This window comes from Ilyonectria robusta (assembly GCF_021365365.1).
Source record: "Ilyonectria robusta strain PMI_751 chromosome Unknown BGZ61scaffold_23, whole genome shotgun sequence".
Lineage (NCBI taxonomy): Eukaryota > Fungi > Ascomycota > Sordariomycetes > Hypocreales > Nectriaceae > Ilyonectria > Ilyonectria robusta.
In genome coordinates this window covers 350,029-377,498 of record NW_025764457.1, presented here as the reverse complement: position 1 = coordinate 377,498, position 27,470 = coordinate 350,029, and the positions used below count along the sequence as shown (strand labels likewise).

Genomic DNA, 27,470 nt, shown 5'->3' with positions numbered 1-27,470 from the left:
ATTATTCGTCCAGCTCTTTCATCGAAATGGCCACAAAGTCAGCTGGGTCCAACACAGGCTCCCCTCGCCCGAAGGAGTATACTCCAAACATGACCCCAGTAAAAGCACCGCCAACCGGCGGCGCAACTGTCAGTTCTTTAGCCAGGACCTTCACCAAGACTGAGTTGTCGCCGATTGAGATCGATAACTCATACGAAGTCGGATTCGCGTAGATTTCAAATCCAAATCTTTCCACCGATGGCGTAATAGGGAACTTTGTGTTCTGCGTTCAATGTTAACATACGTCACACTTCCACATACAACGGGAACGACTCATACCGGTACGATTTGGCCTGTGCTTCCTGGCTCTCGAGAGATCACCTTCCTCTGGTTCTCATGGTCATCCGGCGTACCAACAACACCTATTGTGGCATAGGAGTAATTGCTCCACCACAGCACAACGCCGGCTTCATAGCCATAACGTGTCGGTTTGAACTCCATACTCGCGGTAAATTTCTGGTTGTGTGACGACTGCTTCCTTAGAAGCATGGCTGGTCCCTCGGGACTAGAGAGATCGTAGCAGTTTCCGTACAAGCGCAAGAATCCAGGCCTCTCCCGTAAGCTGAAACATTGCTTCAGAGGGGTGTCTACGCTTGGTTAGAAATGTCTTTGGACCCGTAGCTCGGGGTTTCTCACTCTTTTGATACCACCCGAGTTCAAGAGACTCTCTGGAGAGGTCGGCCTGCCACATTGTAAGAGCGGCCCTTTCGGTGGAAGCCAGAGATGCCCTTCCTTGAGTCTCCAAGGTGACATTCTTCCCGCCATTGAATATCGGCCAGTCGTCGTGCCATTCAACTACTACTAAAAACGTTTCGCGGCCTACTGATGTTAGCTCATGCGCAGTCGACACCGCGGGGATGGTAGATACCAAGTTGAGGCTCCAAGAAAGATTTCCCATCTTTCACTGGTCGAACTCCCAGAAATACAGCCCACCACTTCCCGTCCCCATCTTCAAACACATCGGCATGGCCGGTCCTCTGGACTTCTTCCTCGGGTCCATTGTACCAAAGTGGCTTACCTTGGCCCTCCCAAGGACCATATGGGCCTTCGCGACTTCGAAGAACCCATTCTTGGTGGCCAGCTTCGGTACCTCCCTCAGCAGTGAACAGGTAGTAATAGTCTCCGCGTTTGATGATGTGAGAGCCTTCTGCAAGGCCATATGGAGACTCCCTGATGGATATGGGCGCAGTGAGAGTCCTTCCACTGGCAATATCAATTTCCGAGATGTGGATGGCGAAATTCTTGAGCTTGGAGTCGGGTGAATGCGAAGACAGTCTCATCGTTGTCGAAAGATACACCTTCCCATCGTCATCCCAAAACAGCTAATAAATGTGAGAATTTTAACACCAAAGTGGAACAGAATTTCTTACATCTTGGTCGAACCCGGGGTTATCGAAATAAACGGGGTCAGACCAAGCATTGTCGTCCCAGATATTGTCCGTCCACACATAGAATCCACGTGGGAAAATGCGCTCCTATATCGTTTGTATTAGTTAAATGGCATCAGGATAAGCACTCCAGGGAGGCTCCTACATCAACTGTAGGTCGATATCTCTGGAATATACCGTTTGCCAGATACCAGCGCTTTTCCTGAGGCCGATATCTCAATGTGCTGGCCCAGCTCCCCGCTCCAGGTTCCACTGTGCGCATTTCAATTTGGCTGCGTCTGGTCAAGGCATGGCCGATGAGTTTCCAGTCAATCAGGTTAGTAGAAGTGTAAATTGCGCATCCTGGGAAAAGCTCGAATGTTGATGTGCTGAGGAAGAAGGTAGTAGGCGTGGTGTCTGAAGCGGGCACAACACACACAGTTGGGTCGGGGTTGAAGCCTCGGATGATGGGGTTTCTGAAGGTTACAGTTGAATTATCTGTCGCCATGTTGACGGTTAATATCTTGGGCAATTTAGAATGGCTCAAGTAAATTATTACTCGTTGTTGAAACTGAAATGTTGGAATCCATTCGTTTTATCCTTCCTCTCAAGTGTGTCTCATACGAGGTCAGTTTACTTCAGCAGCGCGGGGTTTTCGTACTATTTTTCCATCAATCAAATGGTCGGGTAAAACAGCCTGAATGCACACACTAGAGATTCCATCCAACCGTACCAATGACGCCGCCCTATTGTCTTTGTCATATTTTTAACCCATGAGCCGTGGTGCAAGAGGAAGGACTTGTACTTAATTAACAGTCACTTGGCTCCACGACAAGGGACCCTGAAGTATCTCTCTACCAGAGTGCTAGAGGTACATAGTAGTCTACGAGATTCGATTCCGCTAATTTAGATAATTTCTGACCAGTCCAGCAGTAGGGCTCAATCTTTGACCTCATGACTCAAGGGTCCGACATTACCAGAGTAGATGAAGATATTATCATTAAGAAAGCCCGAGGTTACGTGAACCTTCGCGGAAGCTTTGGCACCTGCCTATGGATACAGAATACAGGAGAAATATTATTAATTAACCCCTCACGGGATCAATTCATCTCCTGAAACCTTTCCCGAGCTCTGTCTCCTCCACATGGACTATCATGTCATTTCGAACACGTATACCGGCCTCATCATCTCCTTCGTCCCCAATCGAGCCATCATATCGACTTGAGATTACCGTATGGACGCCTTCTCGGCTGTGTTCATAGTCTTGCATGTGGCGCACACCATTTTCCGGATCCGCCAGTTGATGTGTTGAACTCGTCTCGTCGTCATCCTTTTCCTTGTTTGTTCTGCTCAGCGTCGTTAACCTGATAGCATGACTTGGTCGGCTGATAGGTTGGCTGCTGGCGGCAGAGCTGAGGAAGCGGGCGGGAAGAATCAGGCTGAAAATCGGTCGGAGCAAAGGAAAGCAGGCTAGAAGAGATGACAAGTAAGCGAAAGGTCCGAGGAAGAGTTGGGTTGGGATTTGTTACCGGAGACGATGGCGATATTTAGCTCGACTGAACCCCAGATGCAATACATGCCGTAGTCATGCGGCATCTGTGTTGACTTCGGGTCATATCTGAGTGCCTCAACGATTGCGCCGATCGATGCAAGACACACACTGTATCATGGTTAGCAATCTCCTTAGTAAGAAAAGCAGCTAGCAGAAGAACCTACATCGCACCGATGATGAAGAGGCCAGAAATGGCCAGCTTCTGGCCAAGCCGCAGGCGGAGCTTGAATACTTCAACAACAGGCAAGATCAAGATGACAACGTCCATCAAAAAATGCGTAAACACGGTACCAAAGAAGAACTGCGTGTCACTGATTTTGCAACTGCCCTGGATGCTTTTGTCCCAATAGTACTGGACGGGGATGCAGCGGAAGATCAACATGAACGTGCGTAGAATAATCCACCCGATGCAAATGGCGATCAACGCTTGAATGGGGATCCGGATCATGGAGATTTTGAAGATTCGCCAGTAGAGACATAGTATAGCTAGCTTCGAACAAGCGATCGAGAACGCGTACGTGAGCGAGTTGAAGAATCCGATATACCTCGACCAATAAAGGATTTCTTCTCTGGCCTCGGGGGCGATGTCATCGGGCATGTATTGGCCGAGTGACCAATGAATTGTCCCTAAAAGAAACATGTTAGTCCTTGTATCAAGGGTCTGGCATCTTGCAGAGTTGCTTCCTACATTCCAGAATGGTAGCAGAGTAGAGGCTTGCAAACACCTACCCACCCGTTAGCAGCGTTTTTTAGTTATAGTCAAACTGGAAATAGTAGGCTCACGAAGGCACCGATACAAAAGTAATCATCATACCACCAGCTTATCTTTGTCATTCGTCGAGCGATCATGCGCATAATCAGCGCGGCGAACGCTGCCACCCAGGTAATACCTGTCGAGACATAGATGTTCGTCTCGAGCCCAGCCATGGCTGCGACTAGAAGCTCACACGATGGTCCTCATAAGAGGCCTCGAATAGTTCGAGATTCGACTGAGTAGCGAACAATCGCTCAGCGCAATTCACAGGAGATACGTTGTCCATCAACAGATCGGCACGCACTGGCCGTCCCATCCCCAGTCTTTATGATTTGGGGCCGGGAGAGGATCGTACTGCGTACTACGTAGTAGGGCTGTCTCATGCTAGCTACACGGGGTAGCGTTATCGCCAGTCGTCACCAAGGACGCGTTTATTGGCCGTCAATCCCACGCTCAACGCCCGTGCCTGACTCGTGTATCAAGACGGATTGGCACCATGTGGCTGAAAACAGAGGCGACGATACGATACAGCCCTGGGAGCTTGGAGGCTAGTCTGGACATGGCATAGGCGACCGTTCCGGGGGTCCGCGGGTTCACATCCTGGGAGCTTCGAGCTAAGTAACTAGGTATCTCAGCTATGTGGTGGAACTGGCATCTATTTGTTGGTTTGACGAGGGGCTGAATCAATTTAGAACGGCTAGTCTTTTCCTGATTAGACCAGCCGTGGCAAGGCAGGGAATGACTCGATACCCACATCTCGGAGCCGTGCGCACGACTTTCAGCCCGTATCTCTCTGTCAAGATAGCGAGTCTGCAACATGTGTTGGTCGACACAGGAGGTTCTGGCAGTGAAACAGGAGCGCCCGTTTTCCCAGATAGCATTTCTACCCAGGTCCCAATGGAACACTGGAACCCGGGATAGAATCCCCCGTCGCATTTAACAGGTATATCTAGTGAGCAATAACGGATGGGAATTTTGACTTTGCTAGCATTAGCCACACCAATCTTTGCCAACTGAATTGTTGTACTTTTGTTCCATGGCACGCTATGAAGAGTGGCTTACACAGGGGCACTGTGTCGTCATACGACCAGTTCGACGGACGAGCTGAACCCTGAATTTCGTTCCTGGCTAGAATCCGGTCGTCGTAACTTACTTGGTGCATCAAGATTGGATCGGATGCCAGACGAAACGTTCGAGCGGCTCGGCAAGACTCGATCCGCCGGATTCCATACCGACCAATACTACCCATTCTGTGAGAAGAGGAAGCGGTCGCGAAGAACGTTACCCTCTCTTTCGGCAGCCTTATCAGTACTGTGCCTGCCTTTGGGCTCTTGACAGAAGCTTGTAGCTGAGCATATGACCCGTTCTGTCAAGAATCTTTGGGATGCTTCAGAGGAAGCACTACCTAGTAGTCTGGAGGTTTGTTGCCGCTGGCGCTCGTAGTACTGTGAACGGGAAAGGGGCAATACGCAGAATGGGATGAAAAGGACAGGAACCTGAGGCTGGGCATGCTTGACTCGGCAGGATTTAGCCTGTATTTTCTCCAGAAGCTAAACCGCATGAACGTCACAGCTCGCTGCTAAACTTTATAGCTGCGCTTGGCATGGATGATGCCTGCCGGGAGTATTGTATCCCGTTCGCACTGACACTCGCCGTATCTCTAGCTTCTTGTGGTGCGGCTGCCGATCTAACCGGATGGAATAGAACCGCCCATGGAAATCAATTGGGTTACTAAGCAGCGAGTTCATCAATATGTGTGTTGGCTCACTCCTCTCGAGCCCCAAATCTGATTTGCCAAGTGTGCTTGACTCGCTGGAATTCGAAGATATGAACCAGCAATCAAGGACTTATCAATCAAGCCCACCGGAGTATTGCCGACTCACACGAGATCACATTCAGCTAGAAGCTCTCCGCTAAAGCATACGGATTCCCTGAATTGGTCAAGATAACAGTGGACACTTCCGGGCAAATGGAAAGGCAGCAGACGGAAGATCGATCTTGATGGAGTTGATCTCCGAAGACCCAGGACACGCAAGCGTTTGGCAACAAGTGTACTACGACCCGAAGTAATCTCATTTTTTCTGAGCTATTGGAAATTTGGTGGGCCTGCCAAAGAAACGCTTGTTTGAACATCCTGAGCCGACAACGAGCTTATCGACGATATTTTCCGACACACATGGCACCCCTGTACGATCCCGCACTAAGGGTCTCACGAGACGATGAGATAAAGGTGGAATCAATTCCGAGGCAGCGGATCTTGGGCGACAGTCTGCATGTTTGATAAGTTCTGCAACATGCAAGCCCAGGCCCCATTCCCGACCTTTACTGGGTATAGTGTCCCAGGCTAAAGGAGTGTTCCTTTAGGTGTGATCGGTACTCGCGTCTTCCAGTCATGGTTCCTAAAATTGACCCCAATTATTACCCCTCAAACCCAAGTGAATCGGCACTCCCAAGTCATGTCCGCGGTACTCACAGGGAGGTGGCGACGACCGGAGGAACTCACCCATCCCACTGGTGAGAAAGTCATTGCCACTCTGCCTTGCAATCTCGAGGACTTGTGGCACAGATACAATGGCCAAGATAAAATCCAGGTGAGCTCACGCCAGACTTGGGAATGCTTTATCAAGGTACTCTACAACACATACCAGAAAGATACTAGATTACCTCCCCGTGGCCTTTCGGTCCAGTTTGCCTACCTGTTCGATATCTGGACAGAAACGGAGCTCCCTGTCGCTGCCAATGAGTGCCTTGATATGGTGTCGCATGATAGAGTACGGAGTTCTCTACCCGAACTCGCTATCACATCCACTCTACAATACACTACCTGATGCGATATTCAAGTGGGCCATGGGGGTCAGATAAGATGAAGAAAGTAAGATGTCTCTTTGCTATGAATTCTCTGAACTGCGGCCTTATGTGATGGGTACCTGCACAGATGCGTGACCTACCAGGCATCCCTAGGATACTGATCGCTGCACGTATCGCTACCTTCACCGCACTATCCACTACCAGCTCATTTCTTCTGGAGCTAGCGGTCAAACAGTTGCTTGATGACTGACTCTGTGCTTCAAATCGTGACGCCTATAATTGTCTCGCAAACCAATTCTTCGGCTTCGCTTCACGACATCAGCGTGTAGTCGAAGTGCTTGGAGACATTGATATCAGGATGCTGCTAGGTTCAGCTCCAGTCAACCTACACTTTCGAACATTACAGATCCAAGTGCAACCAGACAGCTTCTCGGGATATTAAACTTGCCGTTGCGGGATAATAACAAGTTTGATAAGGTGTGCTTAAATGCTCAAGAAGGTTTAACATGTATTGATAGGATATTTGAGATTCTGTGACGGTGCTGTGTTGCATCTAACAGATGGAAATGATCAATTTAGCAGCAGAAAGGGACGTCAACCTACACCCAAGTCATTGACTTATCCCTAGGAAGATGCACAGAAGATCGTCGCACAGGCGTCTTGTTCGGTCAGCCCGAGGCTACACCAGATTACGCGTATGAGTTCAGATGGATCTGAGGCTTATTTCTCCTAGTATCAAAGCATCTCATGAGATATAATACCGTGTTGGTCGCAGGAAATTACGCTGGCAAGGCTTCAATAAGGCCTGCGGCAGCCCAATATCTGATAAGCAGAAGACGGAGGTCGGACAGGGATCGTGATTTCAGTCAAAATAGACTCAAATAAATCTCTCAAAATAAAGGCAGCAAATTTACAGACTCTCATAATCAGTCTTAGGCTCTCTAGGTCTCTCTGACTGCTGGGAAAATCTCAATAAAAGGAAAACAAAATGACTCCTTCCCTTTGTCGGCTCTGACCTCCCCTTTTAACCCCCGAGGCGTCCCTGCTAGCGACCAGCTTGGCCAAAAGTCCCTGACCGCCTGTCACATCGTACTTGTCAGAATATCTTGCTATTCTTTCTATCTAGCGAGGGTCTTTGGGTCAGTCTTATAGACGAAGATAACCTCGGATGACCTCGGACGGCTGAGAGGCTCCAGATGCTTCAGAGTCTTTGTCCTTGGCTAGTTATTGACCTAGTCAAATTAAAAGCTAGGCTTTGGGCTAAGCTGAGACGAGGAAGGTAGCGATGGCAACTGCCGGCGGCGATGGACGCAGGTGATGAAGGAAGAGCTTCACTGCCGCAACAACCGAAGAAATCCGATATCCCAACATATGTGACATGCTAATAGGCCCGCGGGATTTATTGAATTCGGAGCAACATCTAACTTAGTCACTCTAACAGTGATAGATCTACACAAGTCGGAAGGAACACGGACTTTGTCTGTGAATTTAATTATGCCCTTTGTCTTGCCTCATTCCTTGACCTAAGAGACCACAGCTGTCCCTTTCCATTTAGTCCAGGTGTGTTGAACATTACTGCATTTATTATTTTCAGTTGTCAGACTGCCTCTCCAAATTTTTGTCAGCTTGCTTGCTCTTCATGTATTTGAATTAGTCTCTGGGTACTTGTGCCAGATGGTATGCATCCACCATCAGAATTTCTTTTTAGAGCCCATGTACGAAGGCTGGCATTGGAAGTTTTAATGGTCATGGGTAGCCCACACACAGTACTTTCGATATGCATGCCAATTTAGCGGCGGAAAATGACGTTGGCTAACAACCCAAATCGTCTGTTACCCCAAGCTAGATGCACAGGACCGCATCTCTCAATTTTCAGGTTAGGTCAATCAGAGGTCAAGCTAGGCAACGCAATTGGGGTCATGTGGCCATCCAAGTGGTCTCTGCTAGTAGGAACGCATCTCGTTGGGTTTTTACGGGGCCGAACACAGAGAATCATGTTGGCAAGGCATCAGTGACGTGTGTAACAGCCCGCCGAATGAAGAAGTAGAAGGCTGGAAGTAGGCAAATATCCGATCGTAGCAAGTAGGATCATAGAAGGGGAGAATGTCTCAAATAACTGAAAATCTGACCCTGATAATAACCGCCGAAGGTGTCCATGAGGAAAGGAAGAATTTTAACTCCACTTTCTTGTGCCTCTACTTAACATGTCGCCTTTCCCTGTTATCCCTATGATTTTGTTGCTGGCCGCGTACTCCTAGCCCAATGCCCTAATCCCGCCCGCTTCAGCAAGGCCTTCCTACTAAAAGATACCTTCTGTGCTACACAGTGGCTCGACCTGGGGGAGCTGTTAAATTTCCTGCGCCAGCCTTCGTATGATTTGTTTCTTATTCGCATTCGCGATTCAGCGTCGTTTGAGTGCTACAAGGATGTCCGACAATGGTGTGCCGTAGTTTATCTTGCACGTTATTTTGGCTACTGGGGTCTACAGTGCGAAACCTGGCAGGGTTAGGGAGCGGCTGAAAAGGTAAATGCGCAACGATATTACTTTGTATATCTGTTCCGTATCTTCTTGGGGCGGGTTAACTGTTTGTTTTGCGCAATTGCCGTTTCATTGCCGCTTCATTGCCGCATTCCTTTGATCATTCCAACGTATTTTTGGGTATTTTCTCCAGGATGCTGAAGAAAGCTGGGGAAACAGGCAGAAATTCCCTCTTTGCCAAGTCTCTCATCCTCAGAGTCTGACACAGCAGTTGTCTTGGCGCAAGCATTGGAAAGAAATGGAAGGGAGGTGGCGTAAAATAACTGCGCCATAATCCCTACTCCTCAAGCGGCAATTGTAACAAGTTGTCCCCTCTCTCTGCGAAATACGGCCAGCATCAACGCATCCAGGCAAATGAACGCCTCTTCCCCAAGCCCCAGCGCCTAAAAGGCCCACGCAAGTGGTCTACGGCTGAGCGGCCAAGCCACCATGTGCCAACTGGCTGGTTCGGCCGGTTGTGGAGTCGCAGGCGTTTGTGTGTACTACGCACTTAGTATGTAACAGGGGAGGCCGGTCGATCAGCTGGGGAAATTGGTGGCCCCATCCCAAGCCATGCAACGAGTTGGGAGACGGGACGGGACGAAGAAGAACAAATCGAGTCAGAGGAGGCTTGAAAATGAGGCATCGGTTGCGAATATCACATCCGCCACGGGCGTATGTGGCAACGTAGGGAGTAAGTAGTCTGGCCTCTGTTGGACCAAAGTGAAGCCTCTGTGGACATCATGACGCACGTCAAACCGCTGCCTCACAACCCTGCAGGGCTACAAATCACAGCCCTGCGGCTGTCTCAGGTGATCGCCCACAAGAAGCCAAGACAAGCCATACGGGCCCGGCCCGAGACATCGACAAGAGGATTGATCAACCAACCTCTCTCGCCCTGCCGGCATTGCCGTCGCGGGGACGGTAATTGGGCATCAGTAAGAACTAGACGCACCATTATGAAATAGAAAAGACACGGTTCAGGCCCAGCCTCATTGCCCCGTCTGTTAGACGTTAGACTGGCACAGCCGTATTTCTTTTGTCGCCGCATTGATGCCTCACTCTTCTTTCGGCCCCCACGATCGTCGACAACTAAACTCGAGCCCTTCCCCTCAAACAAGGCTCGACATATGTCTTGAACAAATTCCCTTCCTCTTCAACCCAAGCATCGTGGCAAAATTCTCATCCTAGCGTCCCTCCTCTCTGCGTCCCCGTCAAATAGCGGTGACTCGGTCACCTCACAGCACGCACCATGGCGGACAGCCTCAAGGCGCTAGGGAGCACCCAAGCCCAGTTCAGCGCCATCCTCGAGGGCGCCGCCAAAAGCTTCTCCGACGCCTCGGGCGAGAAGCTCGTCGACTTCCTGAACCCGCCGCTCAAGTCGGTCGCGGACCTCACGCGCCAGCTGGACCTGCAGAACAGCGACTTTGGCCAGTTCCGCGCCCGGCGGCAGAAGATCTTCGGCACGCTGGCCGCGGCCCTGACGCCGGTTGAGGTCATTGGGGAGATCGTGGCCGGCGCGGCGTCCGACACCTTTTCGCCGGCAGAGGGCATCTTTGGCGCCGTGGCCTATTTGATCGGCGGTGCTCGCGATGTCTCGGCCATCTACGACGCCATTGTCGAGTTGTTTGAGCAGTTGAAGGTGAGCCGTCGCCAAGAGCCCCGCGCGGGGCGGATGGAAGAATCCAGGCTGACCGCCGCAGGACTTTACGGGGAGACTTGAGGTATACGTCAAGCATGAAATGTCCGTCTCTCTACGGGAGAAGCTTGTTGCAATTTTGGCCACTCTGTTCGAGGTTCTTGTGCTGGCCACCAAGGAAATCCGAAGAGGCCGAGTCAAGGCCTACTTCAAGAGCATTTTCGGCTCCGAAAGCAAGGTACAACCCGCTCTCGAAAAGCTCAAGGCCCTGACCGTGGGCGAAGAAAGGCAGGTAATTGCTGATACCTACGGCGGCGTGTCTCAAATCAACGTTAAGACGGACCGCGTGGAAGCCATCGTCACTGAAGTGGACCGAAACGTCGCAACGTTGAGGAAAGAGGCCTCACTATTGCGGGCCGAAGCACGCGAGAGGACAAATGCTGCGCACAAGGATAAGCTAAAGGAAATCCTAGAGCCGTCTCCGTTCCCCGAGGATTTCTTCTCCTCGTTCAACAAGTCGCGAATAGACGGGACCGGAGACTGGATCCTCAAGGATGAGGTATTGCAGTCCTGGCTTCAGGCCGAGACGCCGTACCTCTGGGTGTCCGGCGCCGCAGGGACGGGAAAGTCGTTCCTCACCACCCGGCTGATCGCATGGGGCTTGGAGAAGCTCTCGCATCTGGGATACTTTTACTTCCGCGACAACAACCCGGAAACGAGATCGGTCCTCCAGGCGCTTCGAGATGTGGCATATCAACTCAGCGAAGGCGACGCCTTCTACGCCAAGCAGCTCCTCAAACTGCTCTCCAGCGGCGAGGAGATCAAGACCATCCCCAGCGCGTTCCGAAAGCTCCTCGTGGAGCCCTTCCAGGAGGACCAGCGCGAGAAGACCATCTTCATCTTCCTGGATGGCATCGACGAGGCGGATCAAAACGACATCGCTGAGCTGCTCGACCAGCTTTCCATAGACGACGACGCGTTTAAAAGACCGTCCCACTGCAGAGTCCAGGTCGCCCTCATTGGACGGCCTCATTTAACAGAGACGGTGACGTTTACGCTCGATCGGGCGGGCCAGGGACAGGTGGTGACAACGCTGCACGTCACGCCCGCCCTCAGCGCGCACGACGTCAACTCGTTCATCACCGAGAGCGTGCTTCACTCCCGAGTTCTCAGGGGTCTCGGCGACGAGTTCAAGTATCACATCATCGAGGCCATGGTGTCGCAGGTCGACGGCCTGTTCATCCTCGCCAAGTTCATGCTTGCCGAGATCAGCCGGAAACGGCGTCCGCGGTCGATTCTGCAAAGCCTGCAGTCGTACCCCAAGGAGATTAACGGCATGCTGAAGCAGTCGCTCAAGAGCCTCTCCGCAATGATGAAGGAGGACGACGAGGAGGCAAAGGATCTCAATGAGATGCTGAGCTGGATCGCGTGTGCAGAGGAAGTCTTGAGTCTGGAGCAACTCGAGGCCGTTCTCATCCTCAAGTTTGGCGACCCTCCGATTGGTCTTGAGGAGACACTGCGAGGCCCGTATGCGTGCTTCTTTGAGCTCGAGCGAGAGGACGGCTTGACCACGGACGACTTGGTAAGGGAACACGAGAGAAAGCACCGCCTGAACCAGGATGGCTCCGGAAGACGATCCAGTTCGGCCAGACGGCCGAGTTCAACCGGCAGCCCCGGGCGCCCAAGCATCTTTACCAGTTCCGACGGGCAGATTGATTTCGACCTCATCGATTCGGTCCGACGCCCGAGTTCCAGCTCAGCAAGACGCCCAAGTTCGACTGGGAGTGGAGGGCGGCCGAGTTTGGCCAGTCCTGATGGAACGCTCGATCTCCTTAAAAATCTGAATCTAGGACGGAATCGCAGCCCTGTGTCGCAGCTGTCGCCAAATGGGAGCCCAGGCCGAAGCCCAGCTCGACATTACAGCCCAGGTCGCAGTCCAGTCCGACATTACAGCCCAATCTCAACCCCCGACCTCGTCGACCCCATGAACGAGATGGAGTTCCGATCTAACAAGTCGACCACATACGTCTCCTTCTTCCACACGTCAGTAAAGGAGTTCTTTAGCAAGGAAAACTCCACAACCAAGTCGGAGGGCGACACGCCGACAATCGGGTTCGACCCCACCACGGCGCGAGTGCACATCTTGAAGATCTGTCTCTCGATTTTCACAGACAGGGCCTGGTTCGCCAAGTTCGACCTCGGCGACGGATGGCAGCCGATCAGGGACTACGCTGCGTGGTACTGGCAGGAGCATGTTGCGGCCATTGACCCGGCCACGATCCCCGTCGCAGACAAGCGCAGCATTGGACAGCAGATACACAAGATGCTCACCGACGACGACGTTATTCTGGCCTGGAGCATCCTGTACGAGAAGAACAACGAAGGACTGGAGGTTCTCACCGACCGCAACATCGAGGGTCTTCGGAAGTGGATGAGCAATCCGGACGTCCTGTCCGGCCTCGCCCCAGAAGCCAGAGACTGGGCCACCAAGGGTGTATCCGAGTCGCCCGGCATCTTCAAGCCGATCGGTGACCTCTACGCCAGAGCATGGCTCTCGGACAAGTTTAACAGCTATACGCCGACTCAGTTCTGTTTCAAGATTGTCCACGCCGTCGCCTATATGCAGGAGGGCTACTCGTGGTCGCACACCAACGCCCACTGGGCGGACGTTCCCATCATGCAAAGGATCGTCAAGGCCGAGAAATGGGCCAATATAGAGGAGACTGCGCACTATCACCGACGACTGGGTAGTACTTATCTGGTCAACGGAATGCACAGCCAGGCTCTTTCACATTACGACGAGGCTCTGGCGCTCGACCACAACAGCGTCGAGACTGTCGGCCGCATCGCATACTGCCTCTCCAAAGACGGGCGTTTCCCAGAATCACTCGTGCAGGCGCTCAAGTGCGAGGCAATAGAACTAGCGAGCATTGCAGGAGGAAAACTCGACGCGCAAACTCTCAAGAGCACCAAGTGGCGTCTGTACAAGGACCACATCCTGATTGCCAACTGCTACAGCGAAATGGGAGAGTCGGAAAACGCCCTGGTGTACTTTAAAAAAGCCGTCAGGAGCTCCAAGGATGCTGCACTCGGCCCGGTGGAGACGTTTGATTCCGAGGTTGGCTACTTGGAGCTGTTGGCCGTTGAGAACCGCCACGCAGACGTGATGAAGTTCCTCCATGATGAGTCCAGCGAGATCACCGATGCCGAGAGTGAGCGAACGCGGTTGGTCGACATTCTCTTGGAAGAGCACAACAAGCCGCTGGTTATCGACTGGATCCCAAGAGCTGCGAGCAAAGCGAATGACGCCGCATTCCTAATTGATCAGCTCGAGTTCTCCATCGACCTCGCTCACGACATCCGAGATCCCCTCAAGGCCATGTATCTCCGGCACTCCCTCGGAACAACGTACGCATACAGCCGCGACGTCAAAGCTGCCATCCAGCTCTTCGAGGAGGTGTCCTTCATCGAGTATCGGCCGCGGGGCAACGTCCCCACACGACAGGCATATGCCTTGGCCTTTCAGAAACTGGCTTCCCTGTACAAGGAGGAGGTTCTGCACGCCGGACTCAAGACGCCCGAGGCCGACGTGTGGATCAAGAAGCTCGAGAGGGTGCAGATCCAGCAGAGCAAGCACCAGAACCAGGATATGCCGCTGAACATGGTTGGGTCTGATATCAACGTTGCGGCCATCTACCTCGGCCTCTTCTATCGCCTCCTGGGGAGAAAGGAGGAGGCAGATCCTTTGTTGAGGAAGCTCATCATCGACAGCCTGGAGATTCTCTCCGACGACGACGCTCAGAACGACGAGTATGCACTTGACAACCTCCTCTCTCTGCTGATCGCCGCCGACGACATCGAGAACGCCCGCGCTCTAAGCCAATCCATGCGCAAGCTCGACCCTCAGCTGCTCACATACTCGCCCACCGACTCCCCCGTGCTCCAGCGCATGGAACCCAAGCTACCAGAGATCCAATCAGTGCAACACAGCTGCGCGCAATGCCTCGACTACATCTCCCCGTCGGAGGAGTACAGCATGTGCGAGTACTGCATGGAGAGCTACTGCAAGCGGTGCCTGGAGATGATCAAGAAGGACGGCAACAAGACGAGCGACCACCGGACGGACCTGATCTGTCGCAGCGACCATGTGTGGTTCCCGGTGCCGCCGCTGACACGGGTGTTGCATCGTGGAGAGATTCTGCTCGTCAATGGCGGTGTTGCGAGCTTTACGGAGTGGAAGGGTACGCTGCAAAAGAGATGGAGTTGATGAGTGTAAATAAAGACGATATAAAGGCAAATGAAGTCATGATAAGATGAGAGGCGCTGTAATCGATAAACTGTACACCAGGGCACTGAAATCAGGGCACCTGCACTATAATCAAGCCCTGCAGGTACCAAATAGCGGCCGATGCACTGAAGCGAGGGGCAGCCACTGCTAAACCCTGTACGACCACCGCACTCCAGCGACATCGGCACCTAATCGACCTTTGCGGCCAGTCAACCACCTTTTCGGTGACGAAATAATATCATTCCCGTCCCCCACGATTTCCACCCAAAAAGTCATCCAGCTCCAAACACTCTCCGCTCCAACCATGGCAACGGCTTCCGCTCCCCAGGGCTCGGCGCCGCCCGAGAAGAAGCAGACGCCCAGCGCGATGCGGTCGGTCCTCGCCGGCTCGACCGCCGGTGCTGTCGAAATCGGTACGCCCTGTTTGCTACCTCGGGAATCGCCTCGTTGACTGACTGGAACTCTGTAGCCATCACATATCCCGCCGAATGTACGTCGCAACGAACCCACCTCCCCACCGAACCGGTCGACTTCGAAAGATAGAGGACCTCGCAGGTTATGGTATACTCGCAGGAACTGATTGGGCACTCTAGTCGCAAAGACCAGGTCGCAGTTGAACCGGCGGCTGGCAGCGGGCGAGAAGTTGCCATGGCCGCCGTTCGGCAAGCAGTGGTACGCCGGCTGCACCACGCTGATCATTGGCAACTCGGCCAAGGCTGGTATTCGTATGTCGGACCGCGTCCGTTGAGGCTGAGCTGGAGGTGGGCTGACAGGGTGTAGGATTCGTCGCCTTTGATCAGTACAAGCGAATGCTGGCCGACGCCGACGGCAAGCTCACCGGACCCCGGACCGTCCTCGCCGGCTTCGGTGCCGGAGTCACCGAGTCACTCCTCGCCGTAACGCCGACGGAGAGCATCAAGACGACTCTGTGAGCGCCCCCGCGATGGGTTGCTTGTCACACGACTAACACGCACCTAGGATCGACGACCGCAAGCTGCCCAAGCCCCGACTCCGCGGCTTCCTCCACGCCGTGCCCATCATCGCGCGAGAGCGAGGCCTCCGCGGCTTCTTCCAGGGCTTCGTACCGACGACCGCGCGCCAGGCGGCCAACAGCGCGACGCGCTTCGGCTCGTACACCTTCTTCAAGCAGCTGGCCGAGTCGTACACGGCACCCGGCGAGAAGCTCGGCGCCGTGGGCACGTTTGCCATCGGCGGGCTGGCGGGCATCATCACCGTCTACGTGACGCAGCCGCTGGACACGATCAAGACGCGCATGCAGAGCATCGAGGCGCGCAGCATGTACGGCAGCACGTTCAAGTGCGCGTCGATGATCTTCAAGCAGGAGGGCGTGCTGACGTTCTGGAGCGGCGCGCTGCCGCGGCTGGCGAGGCTGGTGCTGAGCGGAGGCATCGTCTTTACCATGTACGAGAAGAGCATGGAGCTGTTCGACCAGCTGGATCCCGAGAAGAAGTACATCTAGGGCGGATACTCTGGGTGGATTGCGGCTAGACAGGGGCGTTGGGGACTGGAAAACGCAGAGATGATTATGTCGTGGAGCAATACAGGTGCAAAATCGCTTTGATACAGCTAATATACAATGCGTATATATACAAATAGATCCAGACGTCGTATCATGGGTATCCGTTGCGCGCCGGCAAACCATGCCTTTTCTCCTCGTGACGTCCTCGTTTATAGTTGCGCCCTGACATTCCTTTATCCTAGGCGTCTTTTATGTCGTTTTTGCGTCCGTGTCGCTGTCGTGAGATGGTTCATTCGTTGATATTACTGGAATCTGATCATGCCGGTGAGCCTCTTGCCCAACCGCTCAAGCCACGACCGGTTAGGAGCCTCATCAATCTCCCGAACCAGGTCCTCAAAGTACGTAGGCTGGCTCTTGGGCTCAAGCATTGGACCCTTGAGCTCAAACTATGTCATCGTTAGCAACCCGCCCTTCGCGATGTCGACAACGCCAGCACTAACCCGATCGCTGTACCGGTTCTGGGCGAGGAACCGCAACGCCTTGGCCTTGGACAGCTCCTCGGCCTCCATCGAGGGCGTGTAGTTCTGGTATCGCTCGGCGACGGCCTTGGCCAGGACGTCCTGGAGCTGGTGGTCCGGACGAAGGGCTTGCTGGGGCCATCGGGCGAAGACCTCCTGGTAGATTTTGTACTGGGAGAGTTAGCCGGTAGGAACTTCGGTGGCGCAGGCGTGATTGGGGTCGTACCGATGCCGAGCGCGACATGGTGAATTGAGGACAAGGGTCGTGGGCGGGTGGATTGCGCTGTCGGAGGGATATCGACGACGTCAACCAGCAGCCAGTGAAGAAATTCCCAAGAACAGTGCATCTAGGACAGTGCGCTTCGCTGTTGCGACTGTTTCAAGGTGGCAGCTGATTGGCCCCGATCTCCGGCGTGGTAAATTTATGCCTTAGGCCAAGACCGGTCTGGACCCTGATAAATCGATTGCCTCATCACCCGGCGGGCAGTGCTGCGGAGATGTGGAGCCAATGCGATGCCTCGAGAGTCACAATACGTAAGTCCAAGCCCGAGAGGACGCCCAGAAAGGAAGCCCAGACGGAAGCCGGAACCACTGACAGGGTGGGTACGTACTCCTCCTCCGCAGCGTCCTCCACCGTCGCTCCGCGTAAAGCCAACCCTGTCCCCTACAGCCCCAGCGCTTATCCCCTAACGCCCGCTGCAACAGCCCCTAGAACCGCCCGAAGACCGCCTGTGACACGCTGCCGCCTGACTAAGGCAGCCGCTTCCCGTCCCTCTCTGATCAATGCATCCGTCTCCGACGTTCCCTTGAATTCTGTCTCCTCGTTCGCCACCGCGGGTCTGCATTGAAACCTGAGTTCCTTGTCTTCTTCTTTGTTGCTTATTTCTCCTGGCTGAACGCAGTCGAGCTTGTTGCTTTGCTCTGCGCCCTACATCCCTAGGCTTGTCTCCTTGCCTGTGCTGTGATTACCGAGTACCTAGTCACGAGGCCAATCTCGGAGGCAGCCCGACACCACTGGACACCACTGGACACCACTGCCGACACCGCCAACCCATCTCCCTCTCGCATCCCCATCGTCGGCTCATCGTCGACTCCATCTAATCCATCATGGCTGGCGGATACGAACGAGTACGTGTGCGCGCATCGCACTTTGGCGACGTCTTCGGGGGTCTCTATTCTAACAATTCGCAGGTCAACGCTCAGGACGACGACGCCAACAGCGCTGTCGACGCTCGAAGCCTCCGTCCCATCCCCAACTCGCCTCCTCCCTCCTTCCATTCCCGCGCCTCCTCGACCTCACGCCAACGCAGCGTCGACCCCGACCTGGCTGACGCATTCGACGACGATGACGACAGCGACGACGAAATCGACGACCGCCGCCGCCTGGTGCGCCAGAACTCGACCCCAGATGCCTCGTCATCCGAGAACGTGAGCACTTGGGAGCCACCGTCTCAACCGCCGCCCCGGCCAGCCCCTACGTCGTCCGGATCACGGCCCCGAGTCGTCGGCGGCGGCGTTGGCTCCGACGGAGTGTTTGCCAACCTTTCCGCGCGACCCGAGCGGGGAGATCCCGAGAAGGAAAAGGACGAACTACCTCCTGTATGTCGCCTGTAGATCCGATTGTGTGTATATCCGCTGACCTCAGTAGTCCTACGAGCAAGCAGCCGCTGATGCTGCTCCCCCATACTGGGAAACAACGATCCTTGCCCCGGGCATGGGCGGCGGCGACGAAGTCTATGTCGACGGCATGCCCGTTGGGTCCTTCTTCTCCTTTGTCTGGAACGGCATGATCTCGACGGCCTTCCAACTCGTCGGCTTCCTCCTCACCTATCTCCTACACTCGACCCACGCCTCCAAGAACGGATCCCGCGCCGGTCTGGGCATCACCCTTATCCAATTCGGCTTCACCATGAAAGGCGCCTCCGAAGACGAACCACCCACGATGAACGGCCCCGACGGATATGCCGCACCCCCGGACCCCAACTCGCACGAATTTAAACAGGGCGACGTCACGGATGGTGAATGGGGCAGCGTCAGCGGTGCCGAGTGGCTTGGATATGTGCTCATGGTTGTTGGATGGTTCCTCCTCATCAAGAGCGTGGCCGAGTTCCTACGGGTACGTCGCCACGAGCAGTTGGTTCTCCAGAGCCCTGACCGAGGGCTGGGCGTTGCCGTTATTGCTGAGGGTGAGACCACGGAGCGCGTGGTTTAACCGGATTTGAAGTATAATGCGATACCAACATGGTCTACCGTTACTGTACATTATTACATCTGTGCCGAGACACTACGTTGCACTCATGGGCGTTTTGGAGGTTTCTGGGTTGGATGGAAGGGCTGGATTTCTGGGTTTTTCTACTATACATGTCAGTCGCACGTCCTGTCTCGCCGAGATGGATTCACAGTCAAACGACCAAAGATTTCCTTACGAGGCGTATTATTAAACACCTGTTCACGCATAGATGTGGCAGTTATATTGCCGTAATTTACTGGTGCATGTTCTAGACTCGCCGTGACTGTCTGAATCAGGAGCAGTCAAGTGACTGGTTCCCGTGCTCAATGTCTCGTCCTACAGCCTCTGGGGACTCTGAAGAGCAAATACTGTACGACGAGCCGTACGCGCATCCAATATATCACATCGTACATTGTTAGATCTAGTGATTGTGTGGGGTTACCGACGGCCCGAATCCGCTGATCGGTGGCGGCCCCGCTTGAGCTCCGCCGTCAAGTCAACGTCAACTCGGGATCATCGGTCGTCATATATCGCGACCATACATACTATAACCACAACAACACGGCGAGAGTAGCATCTAGTTCTAGTCTCATAGCTTTGTTGATCTTGCGCTGAGTAACGATATTACTCTCCGGTTGGTCCGTCCGCAAACTATTGAGCGGCGGTAGAGTTCTGTCGCCATCACCCCGCACTCCACAGCAGATCGTTCCCCGGATCATCAATCTTGAGGCTTGCTCAACCTGGCGCCAACAACCAGAGGTTTTGGTGTGTGTCGTCTTCCCTTGGACATCTTCGTTAGACCTCGACCAGGTCGATCTATCCTCTCACAAACCAGGGCTCGGTTTCGATCCCACTTCGCCATGGCCTGGACTTGCTCGGGCGCCACCAATACGGCGCTCATCGAGAACATGTGGAAGAATGGGCTGATTACAGATTCCCGGATCAAAGAAGCCTTCCTCAAGGTATTCCGTCACCCTTCTCACTCCAACTTCCAGGGTTAACAATCCACCAGGTCGACCGCGCCAACTACTCGCCCTCGATGCCCTATGAAGACTCCCCCCAACCCATCGGCCACAACGCCACCATCTCGGCGCCGCACATGCACGCGGCCGCCATCGAGCACATGCTCTCCTACGTCCTCCCCTCCAGCGCGTCGCCCGCCCCGCGCGTGCTCGACGTGGGGTCCGGCTCCGGCTACCTGACGCACGTGCTGGCCGAGCTGGTTGGCGAGAGGGGCCTCGTGGTCGGGCTGGAGCACATCGAGGAGCTCAAGGTGCTGGGAGAGGTCAATATGGGCAAGAGTAGTGAGGGGAGGCGGCTGATTGAGAGTGGCAAGGTGCGGTTTCGGTTGGGTGATGGCCGGAAAGGATGGGATGAGGCGCCGAGGGAGGGAGAGGAGAGCCAGGGCACAGGATGGGATGTCATCCACGTCGGCGCATCAGCGGTAGAGATTCATCCCCAACTGCTCGACCAAATGAAGTCTCCGGGGTGGTAAGTCACATCACAACCAACAAACGACACACACTGACTCGACGTTGCAGCATGTTTATCCCCGTAGACGACGACGATTCCGGCTACAGCCAGCACGTCTGGCGGATCGAGAAGGATGGGAACGGGGAGATTACTAGGAAGAGACTGTTTGGTGTGCGCTACGTTCCCTTGACGGATGCGCCGAGGAGGAGATAGTGTTGGGGAATGAACCTGACGACTACGCGGGCATGGACAGGATGCATACAGTTTGACATATGATACCCGGCTACCAGTTTACCGATGCATTCATTTCTCACCCGAACAAATAGCCTTCGATTTAAGTTCAGTCTAGTTTTTCGTCCTCATGAGTTAACCGTCTTTGAAAATTCGACTACTAGGTCCAGGGAGTGATAAAATTGATGACATTAGCCAAACAAATAAATGCTCATATCTCTCTCAAGATCGTGCTCCGTACGTACTGCAGAATGCCATGGAAATACTCCCCAACTCTCAACTCTCAACATGCATTAGCCCTCGTATAGGGGGGCTTGACGACTCAATCCTAGACCAAGCCGCGTCTCACAGTAACGTGAGAATGCTCAATGACAATTCGAAGACGGGAACTGCAAACGTCGACTGGACCTCATTCTAACACCCACGTCTACCCCCCCGAAGCAACGGGCATTCCATTGGCATCATTGAGCAAGTTCATACCCGAATGAGAATCACGGGACACTCCCTAGTGATATCTAGTGGTGAGTATGAGAGGCTATTCACTCTTTCTTGGTGTGGCTCTGCCGAAAAGATGGGTCGTCTAGTTCTTTTCCAGGTGAGAGATGCTAGAGTTAGGAGTCAGCTGGTACGGTCCAGGTATTTTTGCGATGGAGGGATTTTGTCGTCAGTACCCGGGCAGATTTTAATTCTACAAATATTACAATAGATGCAGTTTCTCTCCTCCGTCTGGTGACCCCTGCCCAGCTTGTCGAATGCATGCAAGTCTATCCCAGGTCAGCTACATCTAAGACCAGCTAGCCATCTACGCACCTCTAATCCTTTCTAATAAATACCAGAACCCCTTGGTATCAGGTTGAAACACTTGAAACAACCAGGAGACATTTAGTCGGCAGCCATTCTAGCGGATGATATCGGCGACGGCTCATTGGTGGGGTCGCGGCCGGGAGAAAACCGGGGCCGTGGTTGCCGGAGACGGCGCCGAGTTCATTAAACAGGAAGGTACAAGCCACGGCGGTCGGCGCTGGTCAATTAGCAGAGAGCTTGTAACAAGCGTGAACAGATGTGGAAGCGTTGGGCTTTTCGACGCGGTCACCTTCCCCGGTTTTTTTGGCCTCGTTCCCTATCTCGATAGCTCCCGTCATATCCAGGCGGAAGCTGACACCGACGCCGACAATCGGAAGGCCAAACCGACAAATGCTCGGGGGAGGCTGCAGGAGATGATTCATCCAGACTGGAGACTGGGAGATTCTCGTCGAAGTGAGAGCATGAGGTGGTTCTGTGCTACCCCGCACTGATGATTACCCCGCGATGAAATAGATTATAACCAGTTGTCGTCCCAACTGTGCGGTTGGAAGGCATCGCAGGACAACGCTTAACACCAGCGCTTAACACCAGCCCTCAACACCAAGACCATCATCACGCTTGCAACTCTTATACCTCTCCGGCTTCAAGAACACCCCCACACACACCCCATCATGGCCTTCACCAAGGTCTGCCTCGTCGGCGGCAATGGCAACCTCGGCACCATCCTCCTCGACGGCCTCGTCGCCGCGGGTGACTTCACCGTAACAGTAGCCAAGCGCACCTCGTCCAAGTCGGCGCCGGCGCACGCATCCTCGATCGAGCAAATCACCATCCCCGACGACATGTCGGTGGCCGGGCTGGCGGACGCCCTCCGCGGCCAGGACGTCGTCATCGCGTCGTTCCCGCTCGTCGACGTCAACCAGCACCTCCGCCTCGTCGAGGCCGCCGCGCTCGCCGGCGTCAAGCGCTTCGTGCCCGCCGACTTTGGCAGCTGCGACGCCGCGAGCCCCAACGCCCGCCGCCTGCTGAAGCTGTACCGCGACAAGGACCTGGTGCGCCAGAAGTGCGAGGAGATTGCCGCGGCCAACGAGGCCTTTTCGTGGACCGCGCTGGTCTGCGGCCACTTCTTCGACTACGGCGTCCACGACGGCCTGCTGCACTTCGACCTGGAGAACAAGACGGCCGACATCCTCGACGACGGCTCCGTCCGCGCCTCGGCGTCGACCCTGCGCCGTGTCGCCGAGGGCACCGTCGCGGCGCTGCGCCGGCCGGAGCCCACGCGCAACCGCACGCTGTACATCCAGAGCTTCTGCCGGTCGCAGCCCGAAGTACTGGCGGCGCTGGAGCGCGTCACGGGCGTGACCTGGACACGGCGCACCATCGACTCCAAGGCGTACATCGAGGAAGCGTCTCGCAAGCTGGACGTCGAGTGGACCAAGCACACGATGGAGGAGATTGTGTTTGTGCTGGGCGCGCTCGAGGCCGACTGGACCAAGGAGGAGGGCTTCGCCATGGAGCTGCTGGGGCTCGAGGACGAGGATCTCGACCAAGTCGTGGCGGAGGTGGTGGCCGGCATGGGCAAGCAGCACTAATGCGTATGCCGTCACTTTGTATCACCGTCACTGTGTCAGCGTCCTGGCGGGTGTTGTGCGCGTGACTGCTCTGTGCCATGTAGAAAAGGCACTCGAGGCGATCGAGTTAGGTCATCTTGAAAGGGTGAAGATAGACATTAGCCATAGACCCTCAAAATCAATCCCGTGGTCAGAATCCAATCGGAGTCGGAGGAAGTCTTGGCTTCCATCATCCCTCATTCCAGCGCCATTCTTTCTTCACAGCTCAAGCCTCTTTTTCTTCACCGGCCAGCCAAGTCGGGTCATCATTTCCTCCTCTCATTCCAGTGTGGCTTCGTTGCCGTCAACAACGGCCGCCCACCGGCTTACATGCATAGGACTCTCCCCCCCATGTAGCATCCAACATCAGCAATCCCATCGCCTCGCACTTCTATTTCGGGCCGCACGCCTCATGCAAGGACCGAACTCCCGAGATTGCGATTGCGGGGTTGCATCCTCTTCGGCAGTCATCATGACGGCCTGCCAATGGCCTCTGCCGCCGTGATTGGGCAGCGACGGCGAGAAACCTCCGAGACAAAGCTTTGTTGTCGTTTTTGTCTCACGGCGACCAATTCCGCAACTGGCTTTTTGTGACTTGTTGGGGCTCGGCGACCGTATGCACTTCCACCGCCAAAGACGGTAGAGATGCTAGCTGCCGACGGAGAGCTGAAGCGACGAGCCTGCAGCCACCAGCGTAGGTTTATGCTCTTGCGAGAGTGATCGTCGCCGCGAACGAGCATCACCTGAACCGGGGCCGGCTTGGCTGACGGCTCGATATGAGCTTGGAAAATTGTTTGCTCTTGTTTCACCAGGCAGTAGGGAGGACCTGTGTAATTAGAAATGGATATTTAGTCTGGATGCTCGCCCGGGGGTCAAGGGATATCTTCTTTGCATCTGTTGATCCAACTTCAACATGCGAATCATTGATCTTAGCTTTACCATGTGGTCTACACGTTTTATCCTCTCGACGTTGCTGGCTGTGTAGGTACTCTTCGGCTCAAACTCAACCCAACGACTAACACGATCGATGTATTAGAACTCGCCTCTCATGGGCAGACGCAGCCAAAAACCACGGCTGTCCCACCGTCACAACCACAGCCAAGGTCTGCTCAACCTGCGTCGTGCCAGACTGCATCGTCATGTCAACCATCTCCAACCCATCCAGCTGCCCGACCAAAGTCGCAACCATCACCACATCCTATCCCTGCGCCAAGGAGAAGTGCCCCGACGGCTGCGCGACGACGTACATGTACGCCTCGACCTATGGCGAACCGCCCGTTACCACGGCGCCGTGTCCCACCGTCACGTCGGTTCTGGGTCACTGCTCCACGTGCGTGATGCCCCAGTGCATGGCCATCTCGACCATCTCGTCTGCGTGCGGGTGTCCGAAGGAGGTTCCGACTAAGACGACGAGCTATGCATGCGGGGGCGGGTGCGTCGGCGGGTGCGCGGGGACCGAGTACGTGTATGAAACCGCCACGCCGGTATGCGAAGCCGGACCGTATTGACCTTGTCTTGGTGATTGGGTGATTGGGTGGTCGGATAATCGACTAAAGGGCCGAGAGAAGTCTATATTTTGTCTCGCAGGGGCTTCTGTGTTCCTTCGTTGTAGATTCATGCGATCAGGCGATGATAGAACCATCCTTCGACCGCCAACGACGACAGCACAATCTGCAGGAGTTGAAATTCTAGTCACCAATGTAGTTATTACCAGGGCGATCGTTGCCCAAATTGTTCACTATCAAGCGCCTGCTGGGTTGGTGTTTGAATATAGGTCAGGTAACTACATACATCTCAGCTGAAAATTCAACACGGCCAACACGCTTCGATACATCAGAATCCACCTTTCCTGGGCAGAGACCACAGTCATTGACAAACCTCCGTGCCCCACCGTCACCTGGAACCTGGGACGAGTCACCGGTGCAAAGAACAATACTAGCCCGTCTGAGCAAAATCAATGTCATAAACACCGCCTCACCGTTGTGTTGAGCGGAGACGTTGCCGCATTGACAAAGGCAAGGCCATGACGTGGTCAGAGGATGAAAGAGGCCATGGGATTGGGGACAATTCGGAGGTCCAGCCCATCGTTATCTTGGGCAGTATTCGCATAGGCACCACTTATTTCTGTTCAGCCCTGCAAATGATTAGACGTCATGGCTGAGGCGGAGATTCGGTGAACTTCCTCTTGGCAGAGTCGTCGTCACCGAGGAGCGCAACTCCAGACCGGGGTTCCCTGCGCCGTTTAATAGCGACGGATCATCAACTGCAGGGCTGGTCTGAATAAACTTCAACATGCCTCGGACCCGCGCCTCACTCAAAACAACAGGCAAATTATGAGAGCACGAGCGTGTGACATCGTGGGTTTATTAAACTTTTTGACAAATGCTCATGAGACGGGCACTGCATGGTTGATGCGGTACTGGCAGTTTAATTAAACGGTCATGCCGGCGTTGTGGAGTGTCCGGATTGCGCCGTGGGCGAATATCGGAAATCGGGACCAGCGCACGGATTGATTAGCGTCGGGGTGGACGATGACAGCTGGAGGTGGACCTATGGAGACTGGAGAGCTGATACAGGGACCGTGCCTGTAACAATGACAACAAACAGGCTGGTTTTCAAGAAAGGAAGGAAAATCAAACGAGGGAAATTCTGTAGGGCTTTGTGTTTGCTTGTTTGTTTTGATATTGTCCCGTAGTCCAGGTATATGCCTGAATGAGGCCGCCCTACAGCTGCAGCCAAGTGAGGTTTCGGGGATGCACTTGGCTGGGTGGGTGCACCGGAGTCGCAGCCTGACACAGTTACGGAAGCCCTCCGCAGCTCTCGCCCGCACTGTATTTCGACCCAGGCATCTCTCCCGCGTTAGGCTCCCAGTTAACCGGGCTTCTAGGGGTCCAGGCACCCGCCGCAGCTATTTCGGGGCCGTCAGGGGACCCGGCAGCGTGGTCGGGTTGGTGTGGCGTGCACAGTGCCCGTGACAAGCCACCCGCCACCGCAGCGCCTAGGAGAGCTCCCAGGATGGATCCCTGCTCCGCCAAGTGACGTCGGCAGTGCGCGTCCGACGCGTCTCGACGGCCACCAAGCAAAAGAGCTCCCTCCGCTGAGGAAGCGGTGTTGGGTTAGAAGCGTTTAGTTAGACGCAGTGGGCTGTGGGCTGTGGACGGGAATGATACGTCACGAGGGCGGCCACGATGGCACCGATGCCCCGTCAACGCATCAACCCATCCGGCATCAACACTCTTGGCAGAAGCCGGCAGCCCTCATTTCTCTCGGCGTCCAGTCTCACCACTGCAGCAAATGCTCCTCCGACCCCCCAAACCCAAACCCGTCGTCACCCAAAAGGCCGCTGATGCTTGCTGAGCTGAGCTGAGCTGGCGCTTGCTCGGGGCGCAGGTCAACCAAACACCGTCAAAGCACCACTGACTTCTATTCTGCTTCGCACGCCGCGGGCCGGACGGGACCCTGCCAAGACCCGGCCGGCCGCCAAGCAGGGTGCGTCCATCCTAAGTAACTTACCTACCCCGGGACGTCTGGAATAGCACGCAAAGCACGCAAAGCAAAGCAGCATTACACTCTGGCTTAGCTGGGCTTGGCGGGCTTCGCTGTGTTTTCCTGCTGTTTCTGCGCATCAGAGCCACCCTGTCTGTCGTCGACGCCAAAAAGGCACAGCCCCCGCCGGCTGACGTTGAATTTTCGCCGTCTGCGCCATACTGTCTCGACCCTCTCTACCATCTGTCCCTGCGACTTTCTTTTATTATTCCCCTGTCCGCTGTCGTCTTCTGGTGATTCTTTATTATCTCCCTGGAGTCCGTCTCCCTCCCTTCCGCCAAGAAACTCATATACGCCCCCCTTCGCTCGTGCCACGTCGTCGGTTCGCTCGTTGTTGAATATCAGTCGCCCTCTTGCCCAAGGGAGCCCGCTACCAGCCACTGCCACACTCGCCCTCGCCCTCGCTCATCACTATTTAATCGTCACCAGGCTTTGTCCTATTTTTACCGGCATCCCTTTCCTCCTCTCTCGCAAAGCGTTCAACAAAAAGCATTGCAAAACGCCGGTAAAGAAAACAGCCGGTTTCGGGGAGGAATCCGTGTGAGGGCAGTGGATTAATATTCTTTATTAATCACTGTTCCCCCCTCTGCGCTCGCTCTCGGTCTCCCCTCAC

General features: G+C 54.5%; 10 protein-coding genes across 10 annotated transcripts; 7 read left to right on the top strand and 3 right to left on the bottom strand.

Moving 5' to 3' along the window:
* Position 1: 1 nt before the first annotated feature.
* BGZ61DRAFT_428689 (glycosyl hydrolase) lies at positions 2-1,914 on the bottom strand (the record flags this gene model as incomplete). Its single annotated transcript, XM_046243758.1, has 6 exons — positions 2-262; positions 319-626; positions 676-861; positions 908-1,361; positions 1,410-1,514; positions 1,573-1,914. The coding sequence occupies 6 exons, from the start codon at positions 1,912-1,914 to the stop codon at positions 2-4; spliced, it is 1,656 nt and encodes a 551-aa protein (XP_046098948.1).
* A 597-nt stretch (positions 1,915-2,511) lies between these two features.
* BGZ61DRAFT_537231 (uncharacterized protein) lies at positions 2,512-3,885 on the bottom strand (the record flags this gene model as incomplete). The annotated part of the gene is made up of 5 exons (XM_046254505.1): positions 2,512-2,876; positions 2,936-3,066; positions 3,123-3,585; positions 3,647-3,683; positions 3,742-3,885. 5 exons carry the CDS (start codon positions 3,883-3,885, stop codon positions 2,512-2,514), a joined length of 1,140 nt encoding a protein of 379 aa, XP_046098947.1.
* A 6,405-nt stretch (positions 3,886-10,290) lies between these two features.
* Positions 10,291-14,944, top strand: BGZ61DRAFT_363137 (uncharacterized protein; the record flags this gene model as incomplete). Its single annotated transcript, XM_046241411.1, has 3 exons — positions 10,291-10,680; positions 10,742-12,335; positions 12,438-14,944. The coding sequence occupies 3 exons, from the start codon at positions 10,291-10,293 to the stop codon at positions 14,942-14,944; spliced, it is 4,491 nt and encodes a 1,496-aa protein (XP_046098946.1).
* A 176-nt stretch (positions 14,945-15,120) lies between these two features.
* On the top strand, positions 15,121-16,582 carry BGZ61DRAFT_459623 (mitochondrial carrier domain-containing protein). Its single transcript, XM_046246936.1, has 5 exons — positions 15,121-15,378; positions 15,435-15,455; positions 15,559-15,690; positions 15,746-15,893; positions 15,944-16,582. Exons 1-5 carry the CDS (start codon positions 15,270-15,272, stop codon positions 16,443-16,445), a joined length of 912 nt encoding a protein of 303 aa, XP_046098945.1. The 5' UTR covers positions 15,121-15,269; the 3' UTR covers positions 16,446-16,582.
* BGZ61DRAFT_459619 (uncharacterized protein) lies at positions 16,583-17,296 on the bottom strand. Its single transcript, XM_046246935.1, has 3 exons — positions 17,190-17,296; positions 16,946-17,134; positions 16,583-16,891 (listed from the first exon to the last, which is right to left on the bottom strand). The coding sequence occupies exons 1-3, from the start codon at positions 17,205-17,207 to the stop codon at positions 16,748-16,750; spliced, it is 351 nt and encodes a 116-aa protein (XP_046098944.1). The 5' UTR covers positions 17,208-17,296; the 3' UTR covers positions 16,583-16,747.
* A 351-nt stretch (positions 17,297-17,647) lies between these two features.
* BGZ61DRAFT_108180 (uncharacterized protein) lies at positions 17,648-19,472 on the top strand. Its single transcript, XM_046236900.1, has 3 exons — positions 17,648-18,097; positions 18,155-18,562; positions 18,612-19,472. Exons 1-3 carry the CDS (start codon positions 18,071-18,073, stop codon positions 19,173-19,175), a joined length of 999 nt encoding a protein of 332 aa, XP_046098943.1. The 5' UTR covers positions 17,648-18,070; the 3' UTR covers positions 19,176-19,472.
* A 229-nt stretch (positions 19,473-19,701) lies between these two features.
* BGZ61DRAFT_459616 (protein-L-isoaspartate O-methyltransferase) lies at positions 19,702-21,050 on the top strand. Its single transcript, XM_046246934.1, has 3 exons — positions 19,702-20,155; positions 20,206-20,684; positions 20,735-21,050. Exons 1-3 carry the CDS (start codon positions 20,054-20,056, stop codon positions 20,877-20,879), a joined length of 726 nt encoding a protein of 241 aa, XP_046098942.1. The 5' UTR covers positions 19,702-20,053; the 3' UTR covers positions 20,880-21,050.
* BGZ61DRAFT_459615 (uncharacterized protein) lies at positions 21,051-21,730 on the top strand. The gene is made up of 2 exons (XM_046246933.1): positions 21,051-21,661; positions 21,708-21,730. Exon 1 carries the CDS (start codon positions 21,382-21,384, stop codon positions 21,601-21,603), a length of 222 nt encoding a protein of 73 aa, XP_046098941.1. The 5' UTR covers positions 21,051-21,381; the 3' UTR covers positions 21,604-21,661; positions 21,708-21,730.
* A 642-nt stretch (positions 21,731-22,372) lies between these two features.
* On the top strand, positions 22,373-23,293 carry BGZ61DRAFT_497717 (uncharacterized protein; the record flags this gene model as incomplete). Its single annotated transcript, XM_046251190.1, has 1 exon — positions 22,373-23,293. One exon carries the CDS (start codon positions 22,373-22,375, stop codon positions 23,291-23,293), a length of 921 nt encoding a protein of 306 aa, XP_046098940.1.
* Positions 23,294-24,224: 931 nt separating this feature from the next.
* Positions 24,225-24,819, top strand: BGZ61DRAFT_537224 (uncharacterized protein; the record flags this gene model as incomplete). The annotated part of the gene is made up of 2 exons (XM_046254504.1): positions 24,225-24,292; positions 24,348-24,819. 2 exons carry the CDS (start codon positions 24,225-24,227, stop codon positions 24,817-24,819), a joined length of 540 nt encoding a protein of 179 aa, XP_046098939.1.
* Positions 24,820-27,470: the final 2,651 nt, after the last annotated feature.

What these genes read in the sequence shown, in the direction of transcription:
- BGZ61DRAFT_459619 (XM_046246935.1), bottom strand. An exon ending in AGAACCGGTACAGCGATCGG is followed by an intron (nt 16,892 to 16,945) that starts GTTAGTGCTGGC and finishes ACGATGACATAG; the next exon opens with TTTGAGCTCAAGGGTCCAAT.
- BGZ61DRAFT_459616 (XM_046246934.1), top strand. Translation starts at nt 20,054, where the DNA reads ATGGCCTGGACTTGCTCGGGCGCCACCAATACGGCGCTCATCGAGAAC. An exon ending in TCAAAGAAGCCTTCCTCAAG is followed by an intron (nt 20,156 to 20,205) that starts GTATTCCGTCAC and finishes ACAATCCACCAG; the next exon opens with GTCGACCGCGCCAACTACTC. An exon ending in CAAATGAAGTCTCCGGGGTG is followed by an intron (nt 20,685 to 20,734) that starts GTAAGTCACATC and finishes TCGACGTTGCAG; the next exon opens with CATGTTTATCCCCGTAGACG.
- BGZ61DRAFT_459615 (XM_046246933.1), top strand. Translation starts at nt 21,382, where the DNA reads ATGAGAATCACGGGACACTCCCTAGTGATATCTAGTGGTGAGTATGAG.
- BGZ61DRAFT_459623 (XM_046246936.1), top strand. Translation starts at nt 15,270, where the DNA reads ATGGCAACGGCTTCCGCTCCCCAGGGCTCGGCGCCGCCCGAGAAGAAG. An exon ending in CTCGGCCAAGGCTGGTATTC is followed by an intron (nt 15,691 to 15,745) that starts GTATGTCGGACC and finishes GACAGGGTGTAG; the next exon opens with GATTCGTCGCCTTTGATCAG. An exon ending in GAGAGCATCAAGACGACTCT is followed by an intron (nt 15,894 to 15,943) that starts GTGAGCGCCCCC and finishes ACACGCACCTAG; the next exon opens with GATCGACGACCGCAAGCTGC.
- BGZ61DRAFT_108180 (XM_046236900.1), top strand. Translation starts at nt 18,071, where the DNA reads ATGGCTGGCGGATACGAACGAGTACGT. An exon ending in GCGGATACGAACGAGTACGT is followed by an intron (nt 18,098 to 18,154) that starts GTGCGCGCATCG and finishes AACAATTCGCAG; the next exon opens with GTCAACGCTCAGGACGACGA. An exon ending in AAAAGGACGAACTACCTCCT is followed by an intron (nt 18,563 to 18,611) that starts GTATGTCGCCTG and finishes TGACCTCAGTAG; the next exon opens with TCCTACGAGCAAGCAGCCGC.